Below are 25563 nucleotides of genomic sequence, written 5' to 3'. Positions count from 1 at the left end.
CCCCCCCCCCCGCCGTATACACACACACACACACACACACACACAAATTTATGCTTTTTTTTTTCTGAATCATCTGAGTAAGTTGTAGACATGATGCCCCTTTTCTCCAAATCCTTTAGTGTATATTTCCTAAGAAGAGGGACGTTGTCTTACATAACCATGGTAGAAACATCAACATCAGGAGGAGATGTAACCTTGATGTAATTCTGTTATCGAATCTATTTGTCATGCACATTGTGCTGGTTGTTCCAGTAATTTCCGTGTCTGTTTAGTCTCCTTTAATCTGAAGCTGTTCCTCTGATCTTTCTTTTGCCTTCATGACTTGACATTTTTGCAGACTACAGGCCTGTTGTTTCATAGAACGTGCCTCGCCTTGGGTTTGTTTTCCATTCTTCGTTATTGGAATCAGCTTATCCGCTTTGAGCAGGAGTGCGCAGAAGCGGCCCGTCTCTCAGTGCTTTACTCGTACCTGGAGGTACATGCTGTTGGTTTGTCCCTTCATTGGTGGTGGTCTGACTACTGGGCAAGGTGTTGTGTGTCAGATTTCTAAACTCTTTGAAACTACCACTTCTCCTTTATAATTAATAAGTCATTTATGGGGTATACTTTGAGGCGGTGCAAATATGGTCTGTTTCTTCCTTGAAGTCCTCGTTTCAGAAGTTTGTGCACTTATCTTTTTTCCCTTTTTAGACTGTAAAGTCCTTGGGAGCAGAGGTACTGCTTTTATTTGCTCCTTTTTGTTTTAAGTCCATAGTTGCCATGAAATAGTGAATCCCAAGAAGGTAGTCTGTCAGCAGATATTTTGTGTGTCAGGCTGGGGCTAAAATGATGGGAAACGGCTGACAATCAGAGCCTTCCCTTGAATAGCATTCCTGGTCCAGTGGAGAGTGTGCAGGGGGGAAAGTGGTAAACAGATGATCACGGTACAGGGTAATGAAGACTGTGCTCAGGGGAGATAGCCAACAGCAGAGCTCGTGGGAGTCAAGGCAGGCTTCCTGGGTGGGGATGGTTAGGATCTAAAAAGCTCAGGAGGGTGAGGGGGAAGAACATTAACTACCCAAAGCATGGACTGCGCCTTATATTTGTACATTGAGCCTGTGCAGGGGATTTTAGAACTGAAAAGAGCCCGAGGAGTCATCTAGTTGAGCCTCCTCATTTCATGCTCAAGGTTATTATTGAGACTGAGCATTTTGGTGACTTGCCTAAGGTGACTGGGCTCTGGGAGAGGCAGAACTGGGGAGGAGTTACCACCCTGCCTCCTCAGGAAGAGGAAGGAAGCATGAGCGGGCTCAGCAAGGTGTCCATTTTCCATAGCAGTGGGGAGGTGGAGTGACGAAGGAACACGGTTGGATCCTCACTGTGCATTTTTACTCACAGAGAGGCAGACACAAGAAGCAGAAGGGAATTCAATATAGAATTGGCTCAAAAGTTGGACTGGAGAATGTGGCGTGACATCAAAGCTAAAATAGGGTTTCTTGGTCTTCCCTGCTCTCACATCCCCACCCCAGTTTAGAGCTTAAGATCTTCCTCTGGGGAGAGTGGGGTGTGAGAAACAGACCCGTCCCCAGCCACTCTGAGCTCCAGCCCTTGCAAGTTCAGCACAAGTGGGCTGGGGGCGGGCGGACTTTCCAGAAGGGTAGACGGGCAGGAGAGAGCGAGCTGCCAGGCCACTCACCAGCCCAGCCCTGGGTTTCCAGCACCATCAGCATCTCACTCATTCTTCGAGAGGAGAGAAATGGAGGTAGACGTGAGCATGTGGGCAGAGTTTCCTTAACACGCTGTATATATTTTTAGGAAGATTTTAAATAATGTACTTGCTTCCTTGGTAGGACTGCAATGTCTTGTTAAAATTTGAAATTTATCTCAGCATTACAAGCCATAAAATGTACCTGGTTATCATTTTCAGGTAATTTTTATCAATGTCTGAATGATACGTTTACAGGATTACCTGTAACCAAAAGTCGTTGATGAATGGAGTTTCTTTGTTATTGTCTGCTGGTCCAAGTAAAACTGTTTTTTTGTTTTTCTGTCTTTTTTTTTGCGGTACGCGGGCCTCTCACTGCTGTGGCCTCTCCCATTGCGGAGCACAGGCTCCGGACGCGCAGGCTCAGCAGCCATGGCTCACAGGCCCAGCCGCTCCGCGGCATGTGGGATCTTCCCGGACCGGGGCACGAACCTGTGTCCCCTGCATCGGCAGGCGGACTCTCAACCACTGCGCCACCAGGGAAGCCCAACCATGTTAATTTTTTAACGTGAATTTTTCTGTGTTTATTCAAGCTCTTTTAATTATTCATTTTGCTGATAACTTTCTTAAATTTAAGCTTTGGTTGGAAATTTTCTTGTTCCATTAAATAGTATTTACTAGGTTGTTAAGCCTATTTAGATTTTTTTCAAAGTATCAATAATTTATTGAATTCTTTGTTTGCCTTTAAGTGAATTGCAGAGAGAGTGGTTTCCTGCACTGTGGGTCTTTGTTTTTCTCTGGACAGTTAATACCCATCTCATGTGGCTGTGCTCCATTACAGAGCCATATGCTCCATTTTAGGCTGGAGTGACCTTTCGTTTCTGGGATCATAGGGCTTTTCTTGAACTTACTCTCGGAGTCTCCTGTGGGCAGTAATCTCTGCTTATTATCTGCTGTTCCCCTTGCTGCAGCGTTTCCCTGAGTTAGTGTTTGATCTTCAGTCTTGCGGAGTAGCAGTTCCTTTGTGGCTATTGGAGAGTACAAGATTATAAACTGAGATTTGTTTGAAAGCAGTTTTTTTCCCTAGAGGGGGTCAAGCGCTGAATAAATCTCCACTTTAGGGTCTAACTATATAATAATAATTAAATAGAGGTGGAACAGGGCACAAAATTACCAGTTGTTCTTTCGTACATTTTGGTTAATGAGAAGTTTTGTTTTTTTTATTGATGATATTATTATGAAAGCTATTGCGTCCTGGAGTATATGGAACTTAAATTTTTACAAACCATTTTCCTACTGTTTCCCACAATTTTGTACAACCATTGGTCATTCTTTTAAAAAAATTTTTTAAGCATTGGAATCATTTGAGAGGTAAGAACAAATGCATTCCTTAGATATACAGTAATTGTTTCCCCTTTTCTCTTATAAAAGGTTAAAACTGCTTATAAGTGTGCATGTGTTCTACGAGATACCATAAATCCATACCTACTGCGGAGAATGAAGTCGGATGTCAAAATGAGCCTTTCTTTGCCAGATAAAAACGAACAGGTCTGTAAATACAAGAATTATCAAAACATTCCTAAAGCACAGGTGTACCTGGCATTCACCCTGCTTTTCACACACAGAATAGGTGAGGCTAACAGGTGTGGTCTCTGGTGCTGGGGGGCAGGCTAGTCTACAGCTGTAGATACCTGCCTACGACAGGTGAGCCTGCTGGGCTCAGGAGTGACTGGAGGGTGGGGAAGTGGAGGTGGTCATTGTGCACATCCTTTCAGGGAGTTTTCCCCCTCAGTTTTTTTTTAATATATTTATTTAATTTATTTATTTTTGGCTGCGTTGGGTCTTCGTTGCTGTGCACGGGCTTTCTCTAGCTGCAGCGAGTGGGGACCACTCTTAGTTGCGGTGCAAGGGCTTCTCATCGCGGTGGCTTCCCTTGTTGTGGAGCACGGGCTCTAGGTACGCGGGCTTCAGTAGTTGTGGCTTATGGGCTCTAGAGCGCAAGCTTAGTAGTTGTGGTGCACAGGCTTAGTTGCTCCACGGCATGTGGGATCTTTCCGGACCGCAGATCGAACCCATGTCCCCTGCATTGGCAGGAGGATTCTTAACCACTGCGCCACCCGGGAAGCATCCCCCTCAGTTTTTGGAGCATCTAAGGTGTGGAGCACTGATCTGAGGAAGATGAATGGGTTTTCAGATCTGGTGCAAAGATGAAAGGGTTGTCCTGGATCCCTTGCAGGGACCTGCTGGTCTGAGAATAAAGGAGAACAACCAGGTGTGACAGATGAAGAAGTAGATACATTTTACAGAGTGAAAATTAGGAAATCAGGCCTGATAGCTTCAGTTTCTATTTCTGTTTTTTTGTTTTTGATGTTTTTAAGTAGAGGTGGAGACACAGGTGGTGGGTGGGTGGCTTGGGAAGAGTGAGGAGTCTTGTCACGGCCGTCTGGGTGTGAGCAGGTGCTGAGCGGGGGGGGGGGGGGGGGGGGGCGGGGGTCCTCTCTAGGACGCCGCCCTGGTGGGGCTGTCTCCATCGGCACTCAGCACTTACCACAAAGGAGTGGAGAAGGCAGGCGGTTGAGTTCCTCTTCATTTGGAAGTTTGCAGGGCAGATGCAGTAGGTGGCAGAGGGGTAGCTGAAGGAAAATACTGTGGGTTTGTGAGTAGCCGAGGAACATAGGCCGTGAAATGGTGGCAGTGGTCTTGGAGAAGGAGAGGAGGGTTGAGAGGCAGAATGTCGGGGGGTGAGGGGAACGTGGGGGCGTGGGTTAGTAGATGCTGTTGGGCTGGCAGGGTAAGGGGTTGTCAGAGGTGAGTCTGGTAAACTTGGGGATGGCTTAGAACTCCAGGAAAGGGAGGGGGTGTGCCAGGCAAGGTTAAGGTCCCTGGTCAGGTTTGCTGAAGTGAAGAGTGGGTTGAGGGGATCGCGAGCTGAGATGGTCTGAGCACTCGGAGGCTGGGATGGAGGAAGCGCTGTGCACCTGGTCCTGAACTTCCCCATGAGCAGGAAGCCAGGCTTCAGGGACTCCCAGGATAGTGGGGTGGGGACCAAATGGCATGGGGACCAAAAAGTGGATGGAAGACAGAAACGGAGGAGGCTCTTGAGAGGAGGGAGCTCTTCTTTGCTCAGCTCTGAGATGTGGCTTCTTTTTGTTTTGTTTTTAATAAGATGTACACTGAAAATTACATACATTGTGTTCTTTTGATTAGTAAATTTTGTTACTATTTTAGTTATTTTGTTTTGTTAAGTTTTATTTTTCAGCTCTGTTTTTATTCTCCCCTTAGGTCTTATTTTGCCGTCTTACAGATGAGCAACATAAAGTCTACCAAAATTTCATTGATTCCAAAGAAGTTTACAGAATTCTCAATGGAGAGATGCAGGTCAGCCAAATAATAGAAGCTGGAGAAAGAATTGTGGACCAAGGAAAGTGGGGGAGGAAAGGAAACTAGTACTAGTCAAGGATTCACTATTATTACCCTCTTGAAAATATTTGGGTGTGAACCTTCCCTTCATTTGAAGCCCTTCCAGAAGTAAGAGAACACACAGTTTGAGCATGCTCCCTTTTTATCTGTACTGCAGCACTGTTACACTTGAACCCAGCACTGCATGGTCTAGTGGAAGAATGCACTAGACAACAGGGTCTGTAATGGTGGGTGCTACAGGGATTGCTGTTCCTCTGTAGCATGTCGGGAGCAGCCCTGGACTGCTGGGCTGCACAGAGGAAGAATTATTGTTATACCTTTTTGTATAAGTAATGACATTTTAGTTACTGGCCATATTCAGCAACATATGTGGGTAAACGTCTCTTCATTCAGCACATGTAGTAAGTTTATCATCAGCTTTAGTCAAAAGCTTCACGTAAACTCTTCAACTTCTTTGTGCTTCAGTATCTTGAAGCATGAATTGTATTTTTATTTGACATGTAAGACTTCCTTAGTCCTTGGTCCATCCTCGTTGGAGGTACAGCTGAGCAGCATGGGATGCTCGGAAGTACACTTGCCTGCCTCCTGCATGGAGCCAGATAGAGATGAGTGTGGGTGACAAGGCTGCCTGTGTTCCGTAGTATCTGCATGTTTTTTCCTCCAGATTAAGGCATTTCCGTTCTTTTACCCACCTCTTACTATTTATTTCATCTGTCATTGGCATCTCTAGGAGGTTTTGAAACCATTCACATTTATTCATCTCTCCTGTATCTCCCCTTAACTTATCTTCTCGTGTCTCCAAGTTGTGAAGCCTTAGGTGGTCTAGATCAGCACTGTCCAGTAGATGGAGAACACAAGCCACATGTGTGATTTAAAATTTTCTAGTACTCACATTAAAAAAGATTAAAAAGCAAAACAGGTGAAATCAACTTTGATAATATATTTTATTTAGCCTGATGTATCTAAAAGATTTTAATATGTAATCAAAATTTTTAAACTACTGAGATATTTTATTCTTTTTTGTACTAAGTCTTCAAAATTGGGTATTTTACATTGGTAACACATCTCAATTTGGACTACACACTTCCCGTGCTCAGTGGCCACACATGGCTCGTGACTGCTGTGTTGGACAGCAGAGATCTCCAGGAAGAAAGACAAGTAACACATGACTCCGGGGAGTGGTGATGGGGTTCCTGCTTTGTTCAGATCGTTTATTGTTTATTTGTTTAACTGTTTACTAGTTAAAACTACCATACTCTTTGATTTTTGGCTTAATTTATGATTTATCTATTTCCACTTGAGTTTTTATACTGGTGAGTGTGACTTGAGTCAGGGGTGAAACCTCTGAAAGATTCCCTCTTGTAGGGGCGGGTGGGTGGGCTCTCTCACTTTGGGTCTCCAAGCCCTTCTGCTGCGTGAAAAGTCCCGCACGTCATTCCCATCCGTGGATTTTGCATGTGGGTATGTTTTCTGATAAACTAATGTAAAGGTAAAGGGAATTTCAACCTCTGACTCACATGTTAAAATACAGAACTTCTAGTGAGGTACTTAGGAGTATAATATTTAAATGCATTTGTTTGTAAAATAGATAGCTAGTGGGAAGCAGTCGCATAGCACAGGGAGATCAGCTTGGTGCTTTGTGACCAGCTAGAAGGGTGGGATAGGGAGGGTGGGAGGGAGGGAGACGCAAGAGGGAAGAGATATGGGGATATATATATATATATATATATATATATATATATATATATATATATATATATGTATAGCTAATTCACTTTGTTATAAAGCAGAAACTAACACACCACTGTAAAGCAATTATACTCCAATAAAAATGTTTAAAAAAAATAATATCAAGAAAACACTCCCATTTACCATTGCAACAAAAAGAATAAAATATCTAGGAATAAACCTACCTAAGGAGACAAAAGACCTGTATGCAGAAAATTATAAGACACTGATGAAAGAAATTAAAGATGATACAAATAGATGGAGAGATATACCACGTTCTTGGATTGGAAGAATCAACATTGTGAAAATGACTCTACTACCCACAGCAATCTACAGATTCAATGCAATCCCTATCAAACTACCACTGGCATTTTTCACAGAACTAGAACAAAAAATTTCACAATTTGTATGGAAACGCAAAAGACCCCGAATAGCCAAAGCAATCTTGAGAACGAAAAATGGAGCTGGAGGGATCAGGCTCCCTGACTTCAGAGTATACTACAAAGCTACAGTAATCAAGACAGTATGGTACTGGCACAAAAACACAAAGATAGATCAATGGAACAGGATAGAAAGCCCAGAGATAAACCCACGCACATATGGTCACCTGGTCTTTGATAGACGAGGCAGGAATGTACAGTGGAGAAAGGACAGCCTCTTCAGTAAGTGGTGCTGGGAAAACTGGACAGCTACATGTAAAAGTATGAGATTAGATCACTCCCTAACACCATACACAAAAATAAGCTCAAAATGGATTAAAGACCTAAATGTGAGGCCAGAAACTATCAAACTCTTAGAGGAAAACATAGGCAGAACACTCTATGACATAAATCACAGCAAGATCCTTCTTGACCCACCTCCTAGAGAAATGGAAATAAAAACAGAAATAAACAAATGGGACCTAATGAAACTTCAAAGCTTTTGCACAGCAAAGGAAACCATAAACAAGACCAAAAGACAACCCTCAGAATGGGAGAAAATATTTGCAAATGAAGCAACTGACAAAGGATTAATCTCTAAAATTTATAAGCAGCTCATGCAGCTTAATAACAAAAAAACAAATAACCCAATCCAAAAATGGGCAGAAGACCTAAATAGACATTTCTCCAAAGAAGATATACAGATTGCCAACAAACACATGAAAGAATGTTCAACATCACTAATCATTAGAGAAATGCAAATTAAAACTACAATGAGATATCATCTCACACCAATCAGAATGGCCATCATCAAAAAATCTAGAAACAATAAATGCTGGAGAGGGTGTGGAGAAAAGGGAAGCCTCTTGTACTGTTGGTGGCAATGTAAATTGATACAGCCACTGTGGAGAACAGTATGGAGGTTCCTTAAAAAACTACAAATAGAACTACCATATGACCCAGCAATCCCACTACTGGGCATATACCCTGAGAAAACCATAATTCAAAAAGAGTCATGTACCAAAATGTTCATTGCAGCTCTATTTACAATAGCCTGGAGATGGAAACAACCTAAGTGTCCATCGACAGATGAATGGATAAAGAAGATGTGGCACATATATACAATGGAATATTACTCAGCCATAAAAAGAAACGAAATTGAGCTATTTGTAATGAGGTGGATAGACCTAGAGTCTGTTATACAGAGTGAAGTAAGTCAGAAAGAGAGAGACAAATACCGTATGCTAACACATATATATGGAATTTAAGGAAAAAAATGTCATGAAGAACCTAGGGGTAAGACAGGAATAAAGACACAGACCTACTAGAGAACGGACTTGAGGATATGGGGAGGGGGAAGGGTGAGCTGTGACAAAGCGAGAGAGTGGCATGGACATATATACACTACCAAACGTAAGGTAGATAGCTAGTGCGAAGCAGCCGCATAGCACAGGGAGATCAGCTCGGTGCTTTGTGACCGCCTGGAGGGGTGGGATAGGGAGGGTGGGAGGGAGGGAGACGCAAGAGGGAAGAGATATGGGAACATATGTGTATATATAACTGATTCATTTTGTTGTAAAGCAGAAACTAACACACCATTGTAAAGCAATTATACTCAAAAAAAAATAAGAAATGCATTTGTTAAGTTACATGATAGATTTTCCTAAATTTTAGATGGACATGATGTTTCTTATTTATATTTAAAAGGTGAGTCAGTTTTTTATATACTGTGAACTGCACTTTTTTTTCTAGAGGGAAAATAAATCATCAGCAGTTGAATGTGACCCTGGTAGATATGTTTGGTCCAAAAGGATTTTTTTTTGTTTTTAGAGAACTTGCCCTATCAGGAAAAGAAGATGTGTAAAGGTTGATTTCTTCCAGCTCCTAATATGCTGTGATTAGGGAGGAAACTAAGAAGCTGGTGAAGAATTACTTTTTAATCTGTGTTACATATCAAACAGCCTCCTTCCTTTCCTTCCGGAGTGAATGGTATTTTACGTGGGGTAATCTGAGTGCACGTAATTCTTTTGTACCATAGATTTTCTCTGGACTTGTAGCCCTAAGAAAAATCTGCAACCACCCTGATCTCTTTTCTGGAGGCCCCAAGAATCTTAAAGGAATTCCAGATGAGGAACTAGGGGAAGATCAGTTTGGACACTGGAAACGTTCTGGGAAAATGATAGTTGTTGAGTCCTTGTTGAAAATATGGCACAAGCAGGGCCAACGAGTATTGCTGTTTTCTCAGTCCAGACAGGTGAGTATACAAACCTCATACAAGAAAGAAGTTGGTTCTTTATGACTCACAACCATTATTCAAAAAATGAGATACTGTCTAAAATACTGATTCCAAAGGCAAATCCACCCATTGACCCTGAAGTGGCAGCCTGCAAAGCTCTTTGGGAGATGGGATCTTTCTCTAGAGTTGGTGCCCAGAAGTCGGCTTTTTAAAAAAGGTTTATTACCATGTGATTCTGGGGTGCAGGTGAGTTTGGGTCTGAACTCAAATAAATGCCGTGCTGATTACAAAACTTGTAAGAATTAACAGTATGGAAATACCAAAAATATTCTTGCAGTAATTACGTTTATCTTCCTCGAATCAGGAAACCCCTTTTAATATAAGCCTTTTGGGAAGGATGTGACTCTTTACACAAATGTGGAGTACTCACTGGAGGTGTACATTTGATTTTTAAACTCTTATATCCTCCACCCCTTCTCCCAAACAGATGTTGGACATATTTGAAGTATTCCTTAGGGCCCAAAAGTATTCCTATCTCAAGATGGATGGTACCACTGCGATAGCTTCAAGACAACCACTGATTACAAGATACAATGAGGTAACAAGTGAGCAGAACGATGAAGTCACATGGTGCTACTTTGTGCGGGGCGGGGGGGAAGAAGGAGAGGTCTGCACCCACAGAGCCTACATCTGGGATTGGGCAGTGGGTGCTTTTAACTCAGTGCCTGTCTGGATTATTGGGATGTGTTGTGTTTAAACAGAGAATGTGTATTCCTTCTCGAAAACCCGGGTTTAAATATTGCTAATATAATTGATATTAAAAGTAGACGCTGTGAGATGGGATCTTGGCTGACCAAAGGTTTCTGGGGCATAACCCATTGCTTGTATTGGGAACAGGCTTCCGTGTGGAGAATATGTGAAGGCAGAGGTGAAGAGCTGTAACTAGTCTTCCATGTGCATACTGAGTGTTGTGTGTCTTACCTCTAGGACACATCCATATTTGTGTTTCTTCTGACCACTCGGGTGGGTGGCCTAGGAGTCAACCTGACGGGGGCAAACCGAGTCATCATCTATGACCCTGACTGGAACCCAAGCACAGACGTGCAGGTCCGTTTATTTTGTTTAAAGGAGCGTGTTGGTGACATACTATTCGATGGCTTGCACTCGGGAGCGTCCTTCGGTGCCACGTTACCCTCAGCATATAGCTCACATCTTGGTTGTAGCTTGTCTTCAGCTCGGAGTAAGGGTCTTCACAGTTTTCCCGTAGCAGGCACACTAGACATGGGTAAAAAGAGAACGTGGGAGGGGACAGACACACATTGTTTTTCAGGTAGAGTTGGCTAGGTCTGTTTTGTCACCTGCCTATCTTCCTTAATAGGCCTTGGTTGTACTTAGCCTCATTAGCCAAAATTCTAATTTCGGGAGTGGAAGGAAGCGACCGGCTATTAATCAGTGCTTATTGCTGAGAAGGGCCCTTGTTGAGCTGCATCTCTTCTACCGTAGGCCCGGGAGCGAGCGTGGCGGATAGGCCAGAAGAAACAGGTGACGGTGTACAGGCTTCTGACCGCAGGCACCATTGAAGAGAAGATTTACCACCGGTCAGTACACGTGGCTGTGCTCCTTGACCGGAGGGTGCTCTCCTGGTTGCGGGTGTGCAGGAGGGAGAGGCACGCTGCCAGGGTTTGGAGCAGGGAATTTTTAAAAAATAGTACTTTAAGAAGTCTTGGGACTTCCCTGGTGGTGCAGTGGTTAAGAATCTGCCTGCCAACGCAGGGAACATGGGTTCGAGCCCTGGTCTGGGAAGATCCCACATGCGGCGGAGCAGCTAAGCCCACGAGCCACAACTACTGAGCCCGCGCTCTGCAGCAAGAGAAGCCCCCGCTCACGGCACCTAGAGAAAGCCTGTGCGCAGCAACAAAGACCCAACACAGCAAATTAATTAATTAATTAATTAAAAAAAAGAAAGTCTTTCCATCTTAGAGCAATAGTTGCTGTAACTGAGCGATATGTGTTGTGGTTTTTTTATCTTGTTTTCTTTCTTTGTCATTAAAATAAGCTTAGATGTCTTATTGTGTGTTTTTTAAAAATGTCTTTGAACCTGATTGTTTTTCTACCTTATTAATAAACAATTACTGTATGTTTAGAATTCTGAGGTACAGCTAAACATTGTTTCATACCAGCTTGATTTCTATCTTTTTAGACAAATCTTCAAGCAGTTTTTGACAAATAGAGTGCTAAAGGATCCAAAGCAAAGGCGATTTTTCAAATCCAATGACCTTTATGAGCTGTTTACTCTGACTAGTCCTGATACATCCCAGAGCACTGAAACAAGTGCTATTTTTGCAGGTATTTCATAAAAGAATTTAACTTAAAATAACGAAATACATAAGAATTATGCAGTATAACACTAGCATGTTTTTCCCTTTCACAGGAACTGGTTCAGATGTTCAGACACCCAAACGCCATTTAAAAAGAAAACTTCAACCGGCTTTTGGAACAGACCAGAACGTTCCAGTAGGTAAAAAGTTCCCTGGTTCTAACACATCTGCAAACGTTGCCATGTCATCTGAAGAGAAATCTACAACTATAGGACCTGAAGTGAATGCAGTAACTTCTAATCTGGGTGATCCTTTGAAAGATGCCCCTCAAACATCTTGTAGTCTAACTAACAGTGAGAGGCTTGGAGAAGAGACAGATGCAGTGTCCAGACTGCAGGATTCCTCAGTGATTCATGGAAACGGGGAAGGTTCAGATTCTCCAAGAATCAGCAAAATGTACAGGATGTCTGGTGAGGAAAGCATCGATGAAAAGGAGGGTCTTTCTGATAAAAGAGAAAGCTGCCGGGTTCAAACAGAACCTCTTTGGGAGAATGAGCAAACAGAAAATAATTTTTATAAGCACAAGTCGAAAACGAAACATCATGTGGCAGAAGAAAAGACCCTGGAGAAACATCTGAGGCCGAAGCAAAAGCTTAAGAGCTCTAAGCACCGCAGAGATGCCAAGTTTGAGGGAACTCGAATTCCGCACCTGGTGAAGAAGAAGCAGTACCGGAGGCAGGACAATGAAAATGAGAGCGAGCCCAAGGAACGCAGCCATGACGACTACGTCCTCGAAAAGCTTTTCAGAAAATCAGGTACTCCTTTTGCTGACCTTACCACAGGTGTGCTAGGAATAGAAATGAGGGGGCCACTTCTAGCGGAAGCAGCCTTTTCTGACAGTGCAGAGTGTGTGCTCAACTGGAAGTATTTTTCTTTCTAAAACTCAGATTTGAAATGTATTGACATTTTTGAAAATCATTTTCACCTCTCTTTCATAGGAGAATTTGAACCTTGGGAGAACAATAGGACTCGACTTCTAACCACATACAGGGGGGTGCAATGCTTAAAATAGATTTGTACTACCTGAACATTCATAGATGATTTCTCTGCATGCTATATTTATCTGATTTAACAAACACAGGAGAGTGAAGTGACAGATCATGGGAGAGAGACACAGGGGCATGGCCAGAGGCAGGCACTCTGGAAGTAGGAAAGCTGGTAGCTAATATCAAGGGAGAAAAATTAGGAAAGCAGACTCAACAATTGCTCAGGACCCTGGAGGGACCGGCCAGCCTGCAAAAATTAGTCATCCCTGGGACTGTCTTACTCAGGTCTCACCAGTCATTGTGTTCCCAAGGTGACAGCCTTGAGTTTCCAAAGATTGCTGAATGGGTTTCTGTTCAGGAAAGCAGGCTTACGTATGGCATCTCAGAAGGAAACCATCTGGGCCTGATGCTTTCTTGTAAGGTAGTTCATTGGTAACTTGCTCTATTTTTTCCTACAGTTCCTGGTCTATTTTCCTAAGAAAAATTATCTGTCTTGTCTAATTTTCAAGTTTATTTGCATGGAGGCATAGAAAATACTCTTGTAATAATTTTTTTAAAATCGGCTTCTGTTTCAAGATAATTTCCCCCTTGTCATTTCTAATTTTGTATATTTTTTCCTCCGTTTCCTTTGTCAGGTTAAGCTAGTAGATTGTCTATTTTGTGATTTTTTTCCCCCAATAAACCAGGTTTTTGATTTATTAATTAGATCCATGGTTGTCCTCTACCTCATTAATTTATGCTTTTATCTTCAGTATTTTCTTCCTGTTGCTTTTGTTTTTGTCGTTGTTTTGATGAGTTTTTTTGGTCTTAATTTTTATAAAACTGTTCGACTTGGAATTCAGTGTATTTATTTTTGTTCTTTCATTTTTATTGATAGAAATATTTAGGGCTATGCATTTTCCACTGATGACTGTGTTGGATTCTTCTGATATGTAGTGTTTCCATCATCATTACTTTTCAGAAATTCTGTAGTTTTATTTTATATTTGTATACTTTCCCCTTCAATAGAGAATATATTAATAGAAGATTTTAAAGTTTTCCAGGTGACAGTGAAGAGTTTATGTTGAAGTGTGGTTATTAAAGCATTATGCTTTGATTATACAAAGCAGTGACAGTTGATAGTCCCTCCCTCATCGGGTAGAGATGCAGGTGAAGAGCAGCAGCATTTGTAAAAGTTCCTGGGTCCTGGTGATCACGGGTGAATAGCAGCTAAAAACGTTCATGATGTTTCCTCTACCCACAGCACACTAGCCTATACAGAAGAAAACGTGTGATTGTGTATGAGCTGAAATAACATGTTCACTGTTTCCTTTGCTCTTGCCAGTGGGTGTGCACAGCATCATGAAGCATGATGCCATCATGGACGGAGCCAGTCCAGACTACGTGCTGGTGGAGGCAGAGGCCAACCGTGTGGCCCAGGATGCCCTCAAAGCACTGAGACTCTCTCGGCAGCGGTGTCTGGGAGCAGCATCTGGTGTTCCCACCTGGACCGGCCACAGCGGGGTGGCTGGTACACCAGCAGGAAGAAAGTAAGAGGTTGCCACCCTGCCATGCTTGTGAGGAGGCCAAACCTGCCGGGCTGGAAATAAAATCAGGGCAGGCGGGGGCGGGGATACCTCCTCCCATTTATCTGAAGCAATAGAAAATCTCTCAGGGAGGGATTGGGTCAGCCAGATGTATGTGACTTGGGGAAAGACTTTTATCATCTTACCTTCTTTGCTTTCATTCCCTCCTTTCCAAAGCTGATTTTTCAGGGAAAGGAGAAATCTGTTTTGCTTAAGAGGTGATGTCATAAAAAATAGTAAGAGGTACAGAATAACGATTAAACTTTAATAAGATGATTAGCTAGGTTTCAGCAATCAGTAATTACTATGGTATTCAGTGTGCTCTTTTAGAATAGTTTCCCTACCTAGAATTCAAGGGTAGTAAGTTGAGCAAGGATATTGAGTGGTTTTTACTTGAGATGCAGTAATAATTTCTACTACTTTACTAGGAGAGTAAAGTACGGGAATCTCAGGGGATAGAGCAGAAGCACCATGGCTGATGGAGCAGAAGCATCATGGCTGTGAGAGAATAACCGTGCAGAAGAAAATTGCTCCAAGAGGAGTTTAGTTGTTGGAAGGGCATTCTCATCTGTAAGTCACAAAGTTACATTTTATCAACTATGACTCTCTTCCGTATTTAGGAGAAGATTTGGTCAGAAAAGGAACTCCAGCTTCTCTGTGCAGCATCCCTCTTCAACGTCTCCAAAGGAGAAATGCCAGGTAATCTGATAGCCTATCAGCTTTTCATTTGTGAGATCTACTTAATTGAATTGCCATGAAAATTTCACTCGATTCTGCATGTGAAGAGCGTCATTGGCATAATGACATCTGATGTTTACATTGTATGCACTTCCATGCATTTATGAAGTACTTTTGTGTGAATTTAAAAGGGCCAGCGAACTTCCTAGAAAAGACAAAGTCTTTAACCCAAGATCCATAGTAGAATCTCTGTTTTGTCTTCCCAAAGTTCATATAAGGATGGGTGATGTGTGAGTTGCTGCTCATACCACCTGCCCCATCCGGAGGTGAAGTACTAGCTCCAAGGACCACTGCCTTCTAGACTAAAGGTCTAGAGGGCCTTTATTGAATGTTGTTTGTAATTTCCTAGCTGCCAGAGCACTGTGCCCTTCTCTGCCTGTCCTACAACCCCGAAGGCCTTGAGTGCTTCACTGAGAGTAAATAGTAGGCCATGCTCTTATCATTTAATACTTTGTTTTTTTCTGCTTAAGGGTCATGTTACTTATAAAATTTGAAAACTCCCAGGTTCAGATTCCTGTTTTAGGTTAATATGAACACATTTAGGAATAGAGAACCTTTTTTTTTTTGACTTCCTGTGTTATGTTCTTTTAGCAGTAGGAATGTGAAGAAAAACTAGATTTATGTAGCTGTTCTAAGGAAACTCACATGAGGTGTAAAGTAGTAAAAAGATTTAAAAGTGAAGGAAGTACAGCTCTGATATTGTTCCTTATCCCACGGTGCTCAGATCAGGGAAAATTTGGGAGGAAGAACAGTAAATGCCCACAGAGCTCGTACCTGCTGGAGACAGGTTTCCCTAGAAGCCTTCTTCGGAAGCCCGGCCCCACCCTCTCTGCCCTCCCTCCACTCCCGTCCCTCAGGATGGTGACGAAGCAAATAGTGTAGTTTTGGGTTTTTTAGGAAATGTTTTCTAAGAGTGGGTGCATTTAGACACTTGACTCTCCTCCTTTCCCTTTGCATTAGACGGTGTATCATCCATTCTCCGTCAACCTCAGTGCCCTGGGCATGTGTGTTATCTTATGGCCCCTCAGAGCCTTTGGAGAAATAAGTAGTGGGAGCGTAAACTGGAGGTTAAATATATCGATGCACTGGTCTTCTTTCTCCAGGACAGCACTATGAAAAAGGATGGAAAAGACAATGTTTTGGAGCATTTTAGAGGAAAAGTTGAAGATGCAGAGCCTTCATCCGGGGCCCTCACTTCGTCCTCACTGTTGGCTAAGATGAGAGCTAGAAACCACCTAATTTTGCCAGAGCGCTTAGAAAGTGAAAGTGGGTGCCTTCCAGAGGCTTCTGCTCCTCTGCCTTCCAGCATGGAACACGATGACCTTCTGGTAGAAATGAGAAACTTCATTGCCTTTCAGGCCGAAGTTGATGGCCAGGCCAGCACTCGGGAGATACTGCAGGAGTTTGAATCCAAGTTATCAGCATCACAGTCTTGTGTCTTTCGAGAACTATTGAGAAATCTGTGCACTTTTCATAGAACTTCAGGTGGTGAAGGAATTTGGAAACTCAAGCCAGAATACTGCTAATCAATGTTACCTTCTGAACTTTAAATTGACTTTTTCTAGTGGAAATTTCTGATTATTAATCTTATGATTAATAATCATGTTTTGTCAATGGAAGTTGGCTGCATTTGATGTTTACTTTGAATGATAGCTACCTCATAATTAAAACTTTAAGGAGGAAGAAGTTCTTCTCTGAAACTTAAAAAATACCTGGATTTCTTTTTTTTTTTCCAAATACCTGGATTTTTTTTTTTTTTTTTTCCAAAATTAATTATGAAATCAGGGACCTAACTGTTAATCCTTGGAACACATTTGTTCTTTTACCCAGAAGATGCTGTCAGGGAATACGTACTACTCATTTAGAAGTTTATAGACCAGAACTCTCAAGAATTCTTTTTATTGGTGCTAAAATCATGTCTTATGTTCAGTTAGACCTGTTCGGTAAATCAGTTCATCAGTATCTGATAACAGAATTGTTTTTGGTACCTAGCTTTTAAATGTTTAAATCGATCATTTGCCACCCAAAAAAGAGATCAGACTTGTTACCTTTTGAGTCCTATTAGTTGCCTTTAAACCATCTTCTGTTAAGGTACTGTTAAATTGACAGGTATTTTTATTAGTAAAGCATGGAATAGCTTGATAGTAAATGATGAGACATGTATTTTCAGAAACTTGTAGTTTTCTCAGTTTACAGTGGCTTTATTTTAAGCAAAGGGCACCTTTCCCCCCCGCATAGTGAATAGTGGTTTTAGGAAAATATATGTTATCTTAAAAAAAAAAACTCAAGCAGAACCAAAAGTAGGTACAAATAAAACCACCAACGCACACACACACGCACACGGACGTTGCTCCAGACCACACCCGGATATACCATCATCACCACATGGTGAGCACCATTCCAGCCCTCTCTCTGCTTACATCCTGGGCGGGAACTTTGAACCTTTTTTACCTTATTCATTGTCTGTCTTTCTAAGGATGCTGGTAACTTTATATCAGACATCATTGTTCTCCTTCTTCTGTCCAGTCATCTTCATCTCTCTTTTCCCTTTCCGTTCGCCGTGACTCTCCTGTTCTAGAGGTTTGGTTTTCAGCTGCATCTGTTTCTGGCTGTTGTTCATGTGTTTAGAGTTTTGTGATGATGTTGTTTTGATCCTTAGTTTGTTTTCTTAGCGTTGTTTTTCTTTCCTTGTCATTGTTTTATCATCACAGCTCTGAAGTCCTGTTTTCTGAAGTTCATTGGCTTCCTTAAATGTCTTCTAGAGCTGTCACGGTGCAGTTTGTTTCTTAGGGTTGTTTCCTCTGGCCTGCTGTTTTCACTCTTTCTGATTTTTCTGTATTGTGCTCTCCTTCCGCCCATGCTGTTTCTTTACATCTAGCTCATGCTAAAATCAGGCAGCTGGGTCCAGATCTGTATGCTCTTCCCTGCCACCCAGAGAGAAGGGGTGTGGGTTTGGAGGTCGGGGGGAGCCTCTGCTGGGCAGCATGCAGCTTTTGGTTGGAGGACTTGGGTTTTACTTTTCTGTTCTGAGATTTTGTTAAATAGCTTGGGCCATGAATCCTTCCCCTTAGATTAGGAGATGTCATTGTCAGAGTCATAATTCCCACCAGAATTTTCTGCTTCTTTTTTTGGATTCTGGCTTTTTTATTTTATTCTGTTTTTAGAGTGGTTCGGTATTAGAGGAAGAAGATTCTATTATTTTCTTCATTCTGCCATCATTATCTAGAAATAATAGAGACTTTTAAACAGGTCAGTACATCCTAAACTTGACTACTTGGCTCAGAAGGGAGCCAGAATTAATGACTTTTGTTTCTGGGAGGTTCTTTGTTAATTTTTATTTTTGTAATCAAGTCATTAATTGAAATGGAATCATCATTTCAATTAAGAAAATTGCATTCCTTTTGTTCTCGGATTGAAGTACCAGTGCAGTTCACAAGTGTGAAGTGCTTTGGCATCCTAGCTCTGTTGTGTGAAATCTAACCTCTCCCAAGCTAGGGAAGCTGTAGCCTTCTCATCACGTAGAAAATGCCAGCAGAAGTTATGACACAGTCACAGCAAGGTGGCCTTCACTCCATGCCTTGTCTCAGCTCTGCCACCAGCTGAGACCTTGGGTAGTCACTGCCTTGCCTGTGTCTCAGTATGGATATCTGTAAACATCGTCATCGTGCCTCTGGGTGGAGAGACTTAGAGGAAGATGCTCTAAGTCATGGTTTTAACAACATAGAGTAACTTTTTCATTTAGATAATATCTAACTTTTGGAACTTTAAACGCTTTGTACAATATAGATAATGTATTTAAAATGTTATATTGGTATTAAGCTACAATAAAGGATTTCAAAATTTTGTGAAATTTTAAAAATTCCTTAGTTAATACATGAATATACGATCACTCTTTAAAAACTTTCAAGCAGTACTCTGCCTCCCCACCCCCTCTTGTTCGTGTTCCAGAGATAAGTACTGTGTTTGGTGTGTATTCTTCCAGGCTGTTTTCGATGCCTTTACAGATGCGTGCAGCAGAGACTGCTGCTGTAATGTCTGTTTCCCCCTTCTCCTTTACTGATAAGATTTCTGCTTTTTACCTGGACACGTGGCTGCTCAGCTCACGACTCTACTTGCCAGCCTCCCTTATGGTTAATTGTGGCCACGTGACCAGGCAATGGACTACAAAGAGAACATCCAGACTGGGCCCTTAAAGAAGGAATTGGGTGTCCACTCCATTCGGCATTGCCCTTTGTGCTGGCCGAGATGCCTGTGGGAGCTTTAGCGGTGACATGCGGTGGGGAGAGGTCGTGTGCTGAGGATGGAGACGTTGGCCTGCCAGTCTTGAACTGCTTCCCTTTCACCTGTTAACTTAAGAGCAAAATAAATTCCTGACTTGTTTAAACCACTGTCTTTTGGAGTCTTTTTGTTATAGCAGCTGGTTTTGTTTTATATGTGATTTACAAAAATGGGATTATCATCTTTATTATTTTGCAACTATTAACTTTTCATTTAACGTTATATACAACACATCCTTTCGTTCCTCTAAGTATAGCTCAATCTTCATGTAATTGCTGGAATTAAAATTAGGTGGATTTTTTATTTTAATGGTTGTAGTGAAAGTACTTCCTTCAATTCATACTCCATAAAAGGACCATTTCTCCACACCCTTGCCAACAGTAGGCCGTATCAATCTCGGAAGTTTGTTTTCCTAAACAATATTGTGGTTGAAAATACCTTGTTTTAGCTTGAATTTCCCCGATTACTTATAAAACTAAACATTTCCATGTTTTTTGGCTATTTGTAGATCCTCCATTACAAGTTGCTTGTTCGTGTTATGTTGGCCTAGTTTCACTATAGATCATTTTCTCTTAGGGGTTACCGTCTTTCCCAAACAAAAATGAAAAGGCAGTCGTTCCTACTATTATTGAATAGTCCAACCTTTTCTCCATCCATTTGAAATGCCTAGTTTATCATATGCTAAATTGTCTGTTTCTGGACAGTGGATCTAGATTCTATTCTACTGAACACACACTTCCCTGTCCAACTTTGTACAGTGTTTTGCTATCTATAGGCATGTTTCCCTTCCTTTTTCCCCCCTCTTCATTCATTGTCTTATTCTTGTGCATTTTGTTTCAGGTAAATCTTAGAATCGGTTTATTAAGTTCCACTAAAATTGTGTTGCTCTTTTGATTGGGATTGTATTAGTTTATACATTAATTTGAGGATAATAGACTTCTTGTAATTAATGTAGTTTTTCCCATTAGCATCATAATAGGCCTCATTTGATTAGAGTATGTTATATTCTTGGATAAAATTTTAATAACTTGCTTCATGAAGGTCTTGCACATTTCATATTAGGTTTATTCAGCTATTTTAGAGATTTTTAGTTTTGTGAGGGATCTTTTTACTTTTGCATGAAAATATGGAGGATTAGAACACAGAACTTTTTTATGATGTTTATCATACAGTTTTTAATTTAAATATAGTCAAATTCAGTCTTTTCATGTTTCATTTTGTTTCCTTATTTAAGAACCCCTTTCCTAATCTAAAGTCTTGATTACGTTCTCATGAATTCTCTTGTAAACACCATGTGGATAGTTGCTTTTTCTAGCACCTTTTAAAAAAATAGTTCATCCTTTCCCTCCTGACTTGCAAGCCTTCCTCTATCACTATATCTAATTTCCATGTAATTATGGGAATGTTTCTGGGCTCTGTACTCTGTTAAATTGGTCCACTTACTTAACTTTGCCACTAACCCACTGTTTTAATAATTGTAGCTTTATAATTGGCAATCATATATGGTAGAATGATTCCCCTCATCTTCCAAAAAATTTCTTAGTTCCTGAACCTTTGTTTGGGATCAGCTTGTCACATTTGGATTTTGTTGTTGTTTTTGAAATTGTAATGACTGTACAGATTACTTAGGGAGGATTGTTTACTGAGTTTCTCATCTATGAATAGGGCATATCACTCTGTTTATAATACATATTATAAAGGCATAATTCCATTATGTCTTTCACTTTTATAAGGTCATGCACATCTTACATTATCTCCTAATTATCCTACAGTTTTTGTTGCTATAGTAACATTTTTAAAATCACATTTTCTAGTTTATAAGAGTATTGTTGGGTTTTACGTATTGGTCTTGCATTTAGCAACCTTGCTTGAACTCTTATTAATTCCAGTAAGTCTGTAAATTGTCCTGTGTGTTACAATCATGTCAGCTGCAGATAATGCCAACTGTATTTCTTCTGTTTCAATACTTCCACCATGTATTTCCAATATGATAATGAATATAATTGACAACGGTTGACATCCTTGCCTTATTCCTGACTTCTAAAGTTTTACCGTTAAATATGCAGTTGCTGTAGCTTTCTGGCAGATGATCTCTATCAGGTTAAGGAAATGCTCTTTCTGGGCTTCCCTGGTGGCACAGTGGTTAAGAATCTGCCTGCCAATGTAGGGGACACAGGTTCGAGCCCTGGTCTGGAAAGATCCCACATGCCGTGGAGCAAATAAGCCCATGCGCCACAACTACTGAGCATGCGCTCTAGAGTCTGCGAGCCTTGACTGCTGAGCCCACGTGCCACAACTACTGAAGCCCGTGCGCCTAGAACCCGTGCTCCTCAACAAGAGAAGCCGCAATGAGAAGCCCACGCACTGCAACAAGGAGTAGCCCCCGCTCGCTGCAACTAGAGAAAGCCCACACACGGCAACGAAGACCCAATGCAGCCAAAAATAAAGTAAATAAATTAAAAAAAAAAGAAATGCTCTTTCCAATCCTGAATCCAGTGCTGAATTTTATTAAATGCTTTTTCTGCACTATTAATTGTGTAGTTTTTCTCCTTTAAATCTCTCTCGGTGTTGTAAAGTACACAGTAATTTTCCAAAATTAAAACATCTTTTAGACTTCTACTGACAGAATGGCAGTGTGAAGGACCCTGCAGTAGTGCAATCCAGAAAATGACTATAACTGGACAAAATTCCAGAAGACAAACACCCCCTCCCTCCCCCAGAAAATTGAATGTATCTGGAAATAATCCTAAGGGTATATTGTAAATGAAGAGACAGTCAAGAAAATCTACTAAACCTTGGTAAGAACAGCAAAAGTCTGTGACTCTTGAGCCATGACCTGTTCCTTCCCTGCTTCCTCCTCATCTCAGTGTGATGACAGAGTCTGTGATCCAGGTAGGTGTAGCCAAGAAAATGTGGCTCCTTCCTGCAATTCCCAATCCAGGGATACAGTATCTCACTGGGAGGGGCATGCTGGCAGCATTTCTCATCCCCTCCAGCTCCAAGTTGCAGGGGCTAAATTCATGGAGTATAATAACATATAATAAGCATATAACATATAATATATAAACATATATATAAACATATAATAAGCATAATAACAAGTGAAAAATTCACTAGACTTGAACTGGCTGAAGAAAGATTCAGGCAATTTGCAGATAGATGGATAGAGATTATACTCTCCAAAGAACAGAGAAAAAAGAATGAAGAAAAAAGTACAAAGCCAAAGGGAAACGTGCTACACCATTAAGTGCACCAATATACGCATAATGGGAGTACTGGAAGGAGAGAGAGAAAAGAGGAGAAAAAATATTTTAAGAAATGATGCCTGAAAATATCCCAAATTTATTTTTTAAAAACTCCATGAAGCTCCGTGAACTAAATGCGAAGGCTCTCACTGGCAGATCAGTAAAACTGCTGAAATCAAAGACAAAATCTTGAAAGTGGCGGATGAAAAATGATGCATCATTTACAAGGGAACTTCAATATGATTAACAGTTAACTTCTCAGCAAACAACAGAGGCCAGAAGACAGGGATAACAAAGTCCTCAAAGAAAGAAACTATCAACCTAGAATCATTTTACCAGCGAAGTTATTAAAAAATGAAGGCAAAATAAAAACTTGCCCAGATAAACAAAAGCAAAATTTGTTGCTACCTAGTAAGAAATACTAAAGGGGAAGGGGAGTGAGGAGTGAGGCCAGGCTCCCTGGTTTTGGGGGACTGAACACCCCCCGAGACCTATCACTTCTCTTCCACTGACCCAGCCACCCTCTGCCTTATCCTTCTCATTACCCAACCCCACCCAAGGGAGAGAACAAAGGGCAGTGACTCCTGCCCCACCCCCCCTTCCCAATCTGCAGCACCTGTATGTAGTCCAGTCCACTTTTTCTTCAACATCTACTCAGAAGGCAAACCCCAGAAGTTCTGAGTGCCACACTCTAAACTCCGTCATCCACACGGGACTCCTGCCCATGACAAGGCCCACCATGACCCCAGGGCGAGCTGGGCCTGCCAGGGGAGCAGATGGCCCACAGGAGAGTGTCTGGGAAGGGATAACCAGCTTAGGCCCGTCTAGATGCATTTCCCCTGAGCTCTCAGTTTGCCCACAGCCAGTGGGAGCAGAGGCAGCAGGACCTAGGTGTCTGGTCTAAAGCCTGGCTCAGGTAATGCTCAAGTTAATTGCGGAGAGCATGGGGAGAGGGATGCCATGGAGGGCAGCTCCTCAGGCCACATGGGCCTTCTTCTGAAGGAGACAGGGTGGGCATCCTCAGCAGGGGGCATCAAGGTGGCACAGTGTGCATTGAGGGCAGGTGCTGTGTGTTTCTGGGGTGAATTTATCAAGTCCCCCAATGCACCTTCCTTCCCTTATTCCCCCTTCCTCCTCCTCCCCCTCTCTCAATCATTTGGTCATGTTTATTATGTGTCAACGGTATGAACCATTAATCTGTTCTCTAAGGGTAAATAAAGAAGGTAGGGGGGCTTCCTTGGTGGCGCAGTGGTTGGGAGTCCGCCTGCCGATGCAGGGGACACGGGTTCGTGCCCCGGTCTGGGAGGATCCCACATGCCGCGGAGCGGCTGGGCCCGTGAGCCATGGCCGCTGAGCCTGCGCGTCCGGAGCCTGTGCTCCGCAACGGGAGACGCCACAGCAGGGAGAGGCCCGCGTACCAAAAAAAAAAAAAAAAAAAAAAGAAGGTAGGGACTTCCCTGTGGTCCAGTGGTTAGGACTCCGTGCTTCCAAGTGCTCGATCCCTGGTCAGGGAACTAAAATCCCGCATGCCACATGGCATGGCCAAAATAATAATAATAAAAGAAGGTAATGGCTGTATTCTCAAAGAGACCCAATCCTGGGGGAGACAGGCTCTCAATGAACTATCAAGAGGCAGGATGAACCCATGCCCTGGTAGGGGTCTCAAGAGACAGGGATTCCAGGAGTTCCCTGGTGGCCTAGTGGTTAGGATTCTGGGCTTTCACTGCTGTGGCCTGGGTTCAATCCCTGGTCAGGGAACTGAGATCCCACAAGCTGTCTGCATGGCCACAAAAAAAAAAAAAGAAAAGAAAAGAAAAGAGAAGCAGGGATTCCAAGGAAGGCTGGTATCGAAGGCGGCATTGCACTTATTCATACCACAGTCCTCTATTGGGCACACTGTAGTCCAGACAGCATCCCCAGAGAAGTACCTGCTGTCTAGGCTGCCTTGACAGATGCATGGACCTTGCTAGGCAGAGAAAGGAAGATGTTCCAGGAGGGGAAACACAAATGTCCAGTTCGTGCTGGGACATGGGTGGTGGGTGGTTAGAGGTAATCCTAGAAGGCCTGGAATAACAAGGATGGAGCTGGATTTTATTTCATAGAGTAATATGGACACAGAACACATGCTCACTGGGGGAAATCTGGAAATTACATAAAGTATAAAGAAGAATTAATAAAATATCCATAATCATATGGCTCATGGGCAACGATAATTAACTTCTAGATATATTTCCTTCCAGTCTTTTTTTCTTCTGAATACTTTTTTTTTTTTTTTTTTTTGTGGTACATGGGCCTCTCACTGTTGTGGCCTCTCCTGTTGGAGACGCGCAGGCTCAGTGGCCATAGCTCACGGGCCTAGCCGCTCCGCGGCATGTGGGATCTTCCTGGACTGGGGTACGAACCCGTGTCCCCTGCATTGGCAGGCGGACTCCCAACCACTGCGCCACCAGGGAAGCCCCTGAATACTTTTAATAACAGATTATATTACATATATTTTTTCATTTGGTGTCTTCATTTAATCACTTTCCCATGTTAAGAATTCTTTTGGAAAAAAAAATTATTTTGGTCACATAATATTGTCATATGCAGATATATCATAATTTATTTCATTTATTAAATAAATAAGCCTATGAGGTTTATACCATTTTTATCAACTTAATATATCATAATTTAACATCAGTTTCCCATTTTCTCCTGTTATAAATAATACTGGTGGACATTTCCATGCATGACAGTTTTCTCTCCCTTCTCATTCTGGATCAGTTTCCTGGAAGGATTCCCAGGTCAGAGACCTTCGCATTCCCTGGAAAGGAAGAGGCCAGTTCCCTGGCTGGCGTGGCGTTTCTAGGCATCTGGGTCTAATTTCATACTGGTGCTATGTGGAGC

General features: G+C 42.1%; 1 protein-coding gene across 6 annotated transcripts in view; it reads left to right on the top strand.

The window, feature by feature from the left end:
• ERCC6 (ERCC excision repair 6, chromatin remodeling factor) overlaps positions 1–19004 on the top strand; it is a 75790-nt gene extending 56786 nt beyond the window's left edge. For 4 of the 6 annotated variants that reach the window (XM_027098549.1, XM_027098546.1, XM_027098547.1 and 1 more), the window contains 11 exons: positions 3116–3232; positions 4967–5062; positions 9290–9505; positions 9975–10085; positions 10475–10594; positions 10991–11085; positions 11688–11833; positions 11919–12620; positions 14176–14380; positions 15037–15115; positions 16258–19004. In XM_027098549.1, coding sequence (XP_026954350.1) covers positions 3116–3232; positions 4967–5062; positions 9290–9505; positions 9975–10085; positions 10475–10594; positions 10991–11085; positions 11688–11833; positions 11919–12620; positions 14176–14380; positions 15037–15115; positions 16258–16680 — 2310 coding nt within the window. In that variant the 3' untranslated portion in view covers positions 16681–19004. Of the gene's footprint in view, positions 1–3115; positions 3233–4966; positions 5063–9289; positions 9506–9974; positions 10086–10474; positions 10595–10990; positions 11086–11687; positions 11834–11918; positions 12621–14175; positions 14381–15036; positions 15116–16114 lie in introns of all 6 variants that reach the window. The other 2 variants (XM_027098551.1, XM_027098550.1) reach the window with 2 other exon arrangements.
• The last annotated feature ends 6559 nt before the right edge of the window (positions 19005–25563 follow it).

The sequence above is a fragment of the Aethalodelphis obliquidens genome, unplaced genomic scaffold (genome assembly GCF_003676395.1).
Source record: "Aethalodelphis obliquidens isolate GAN/ISIS:26980383/991018 unplaced genomic scaffold, ASM367639v1 scaffold124, whole genome shotgun sequence".
Lineage (NCBI taxonomy): Eukaryota > Metazoa > Chordata > Mammalia > Artiodactyla > Delphinidae > Aethalodelphis > Aethalodelphis obliquidens.
This window is presented reverse-complemented; position numbering and strand designations above follow the sequence as displayed.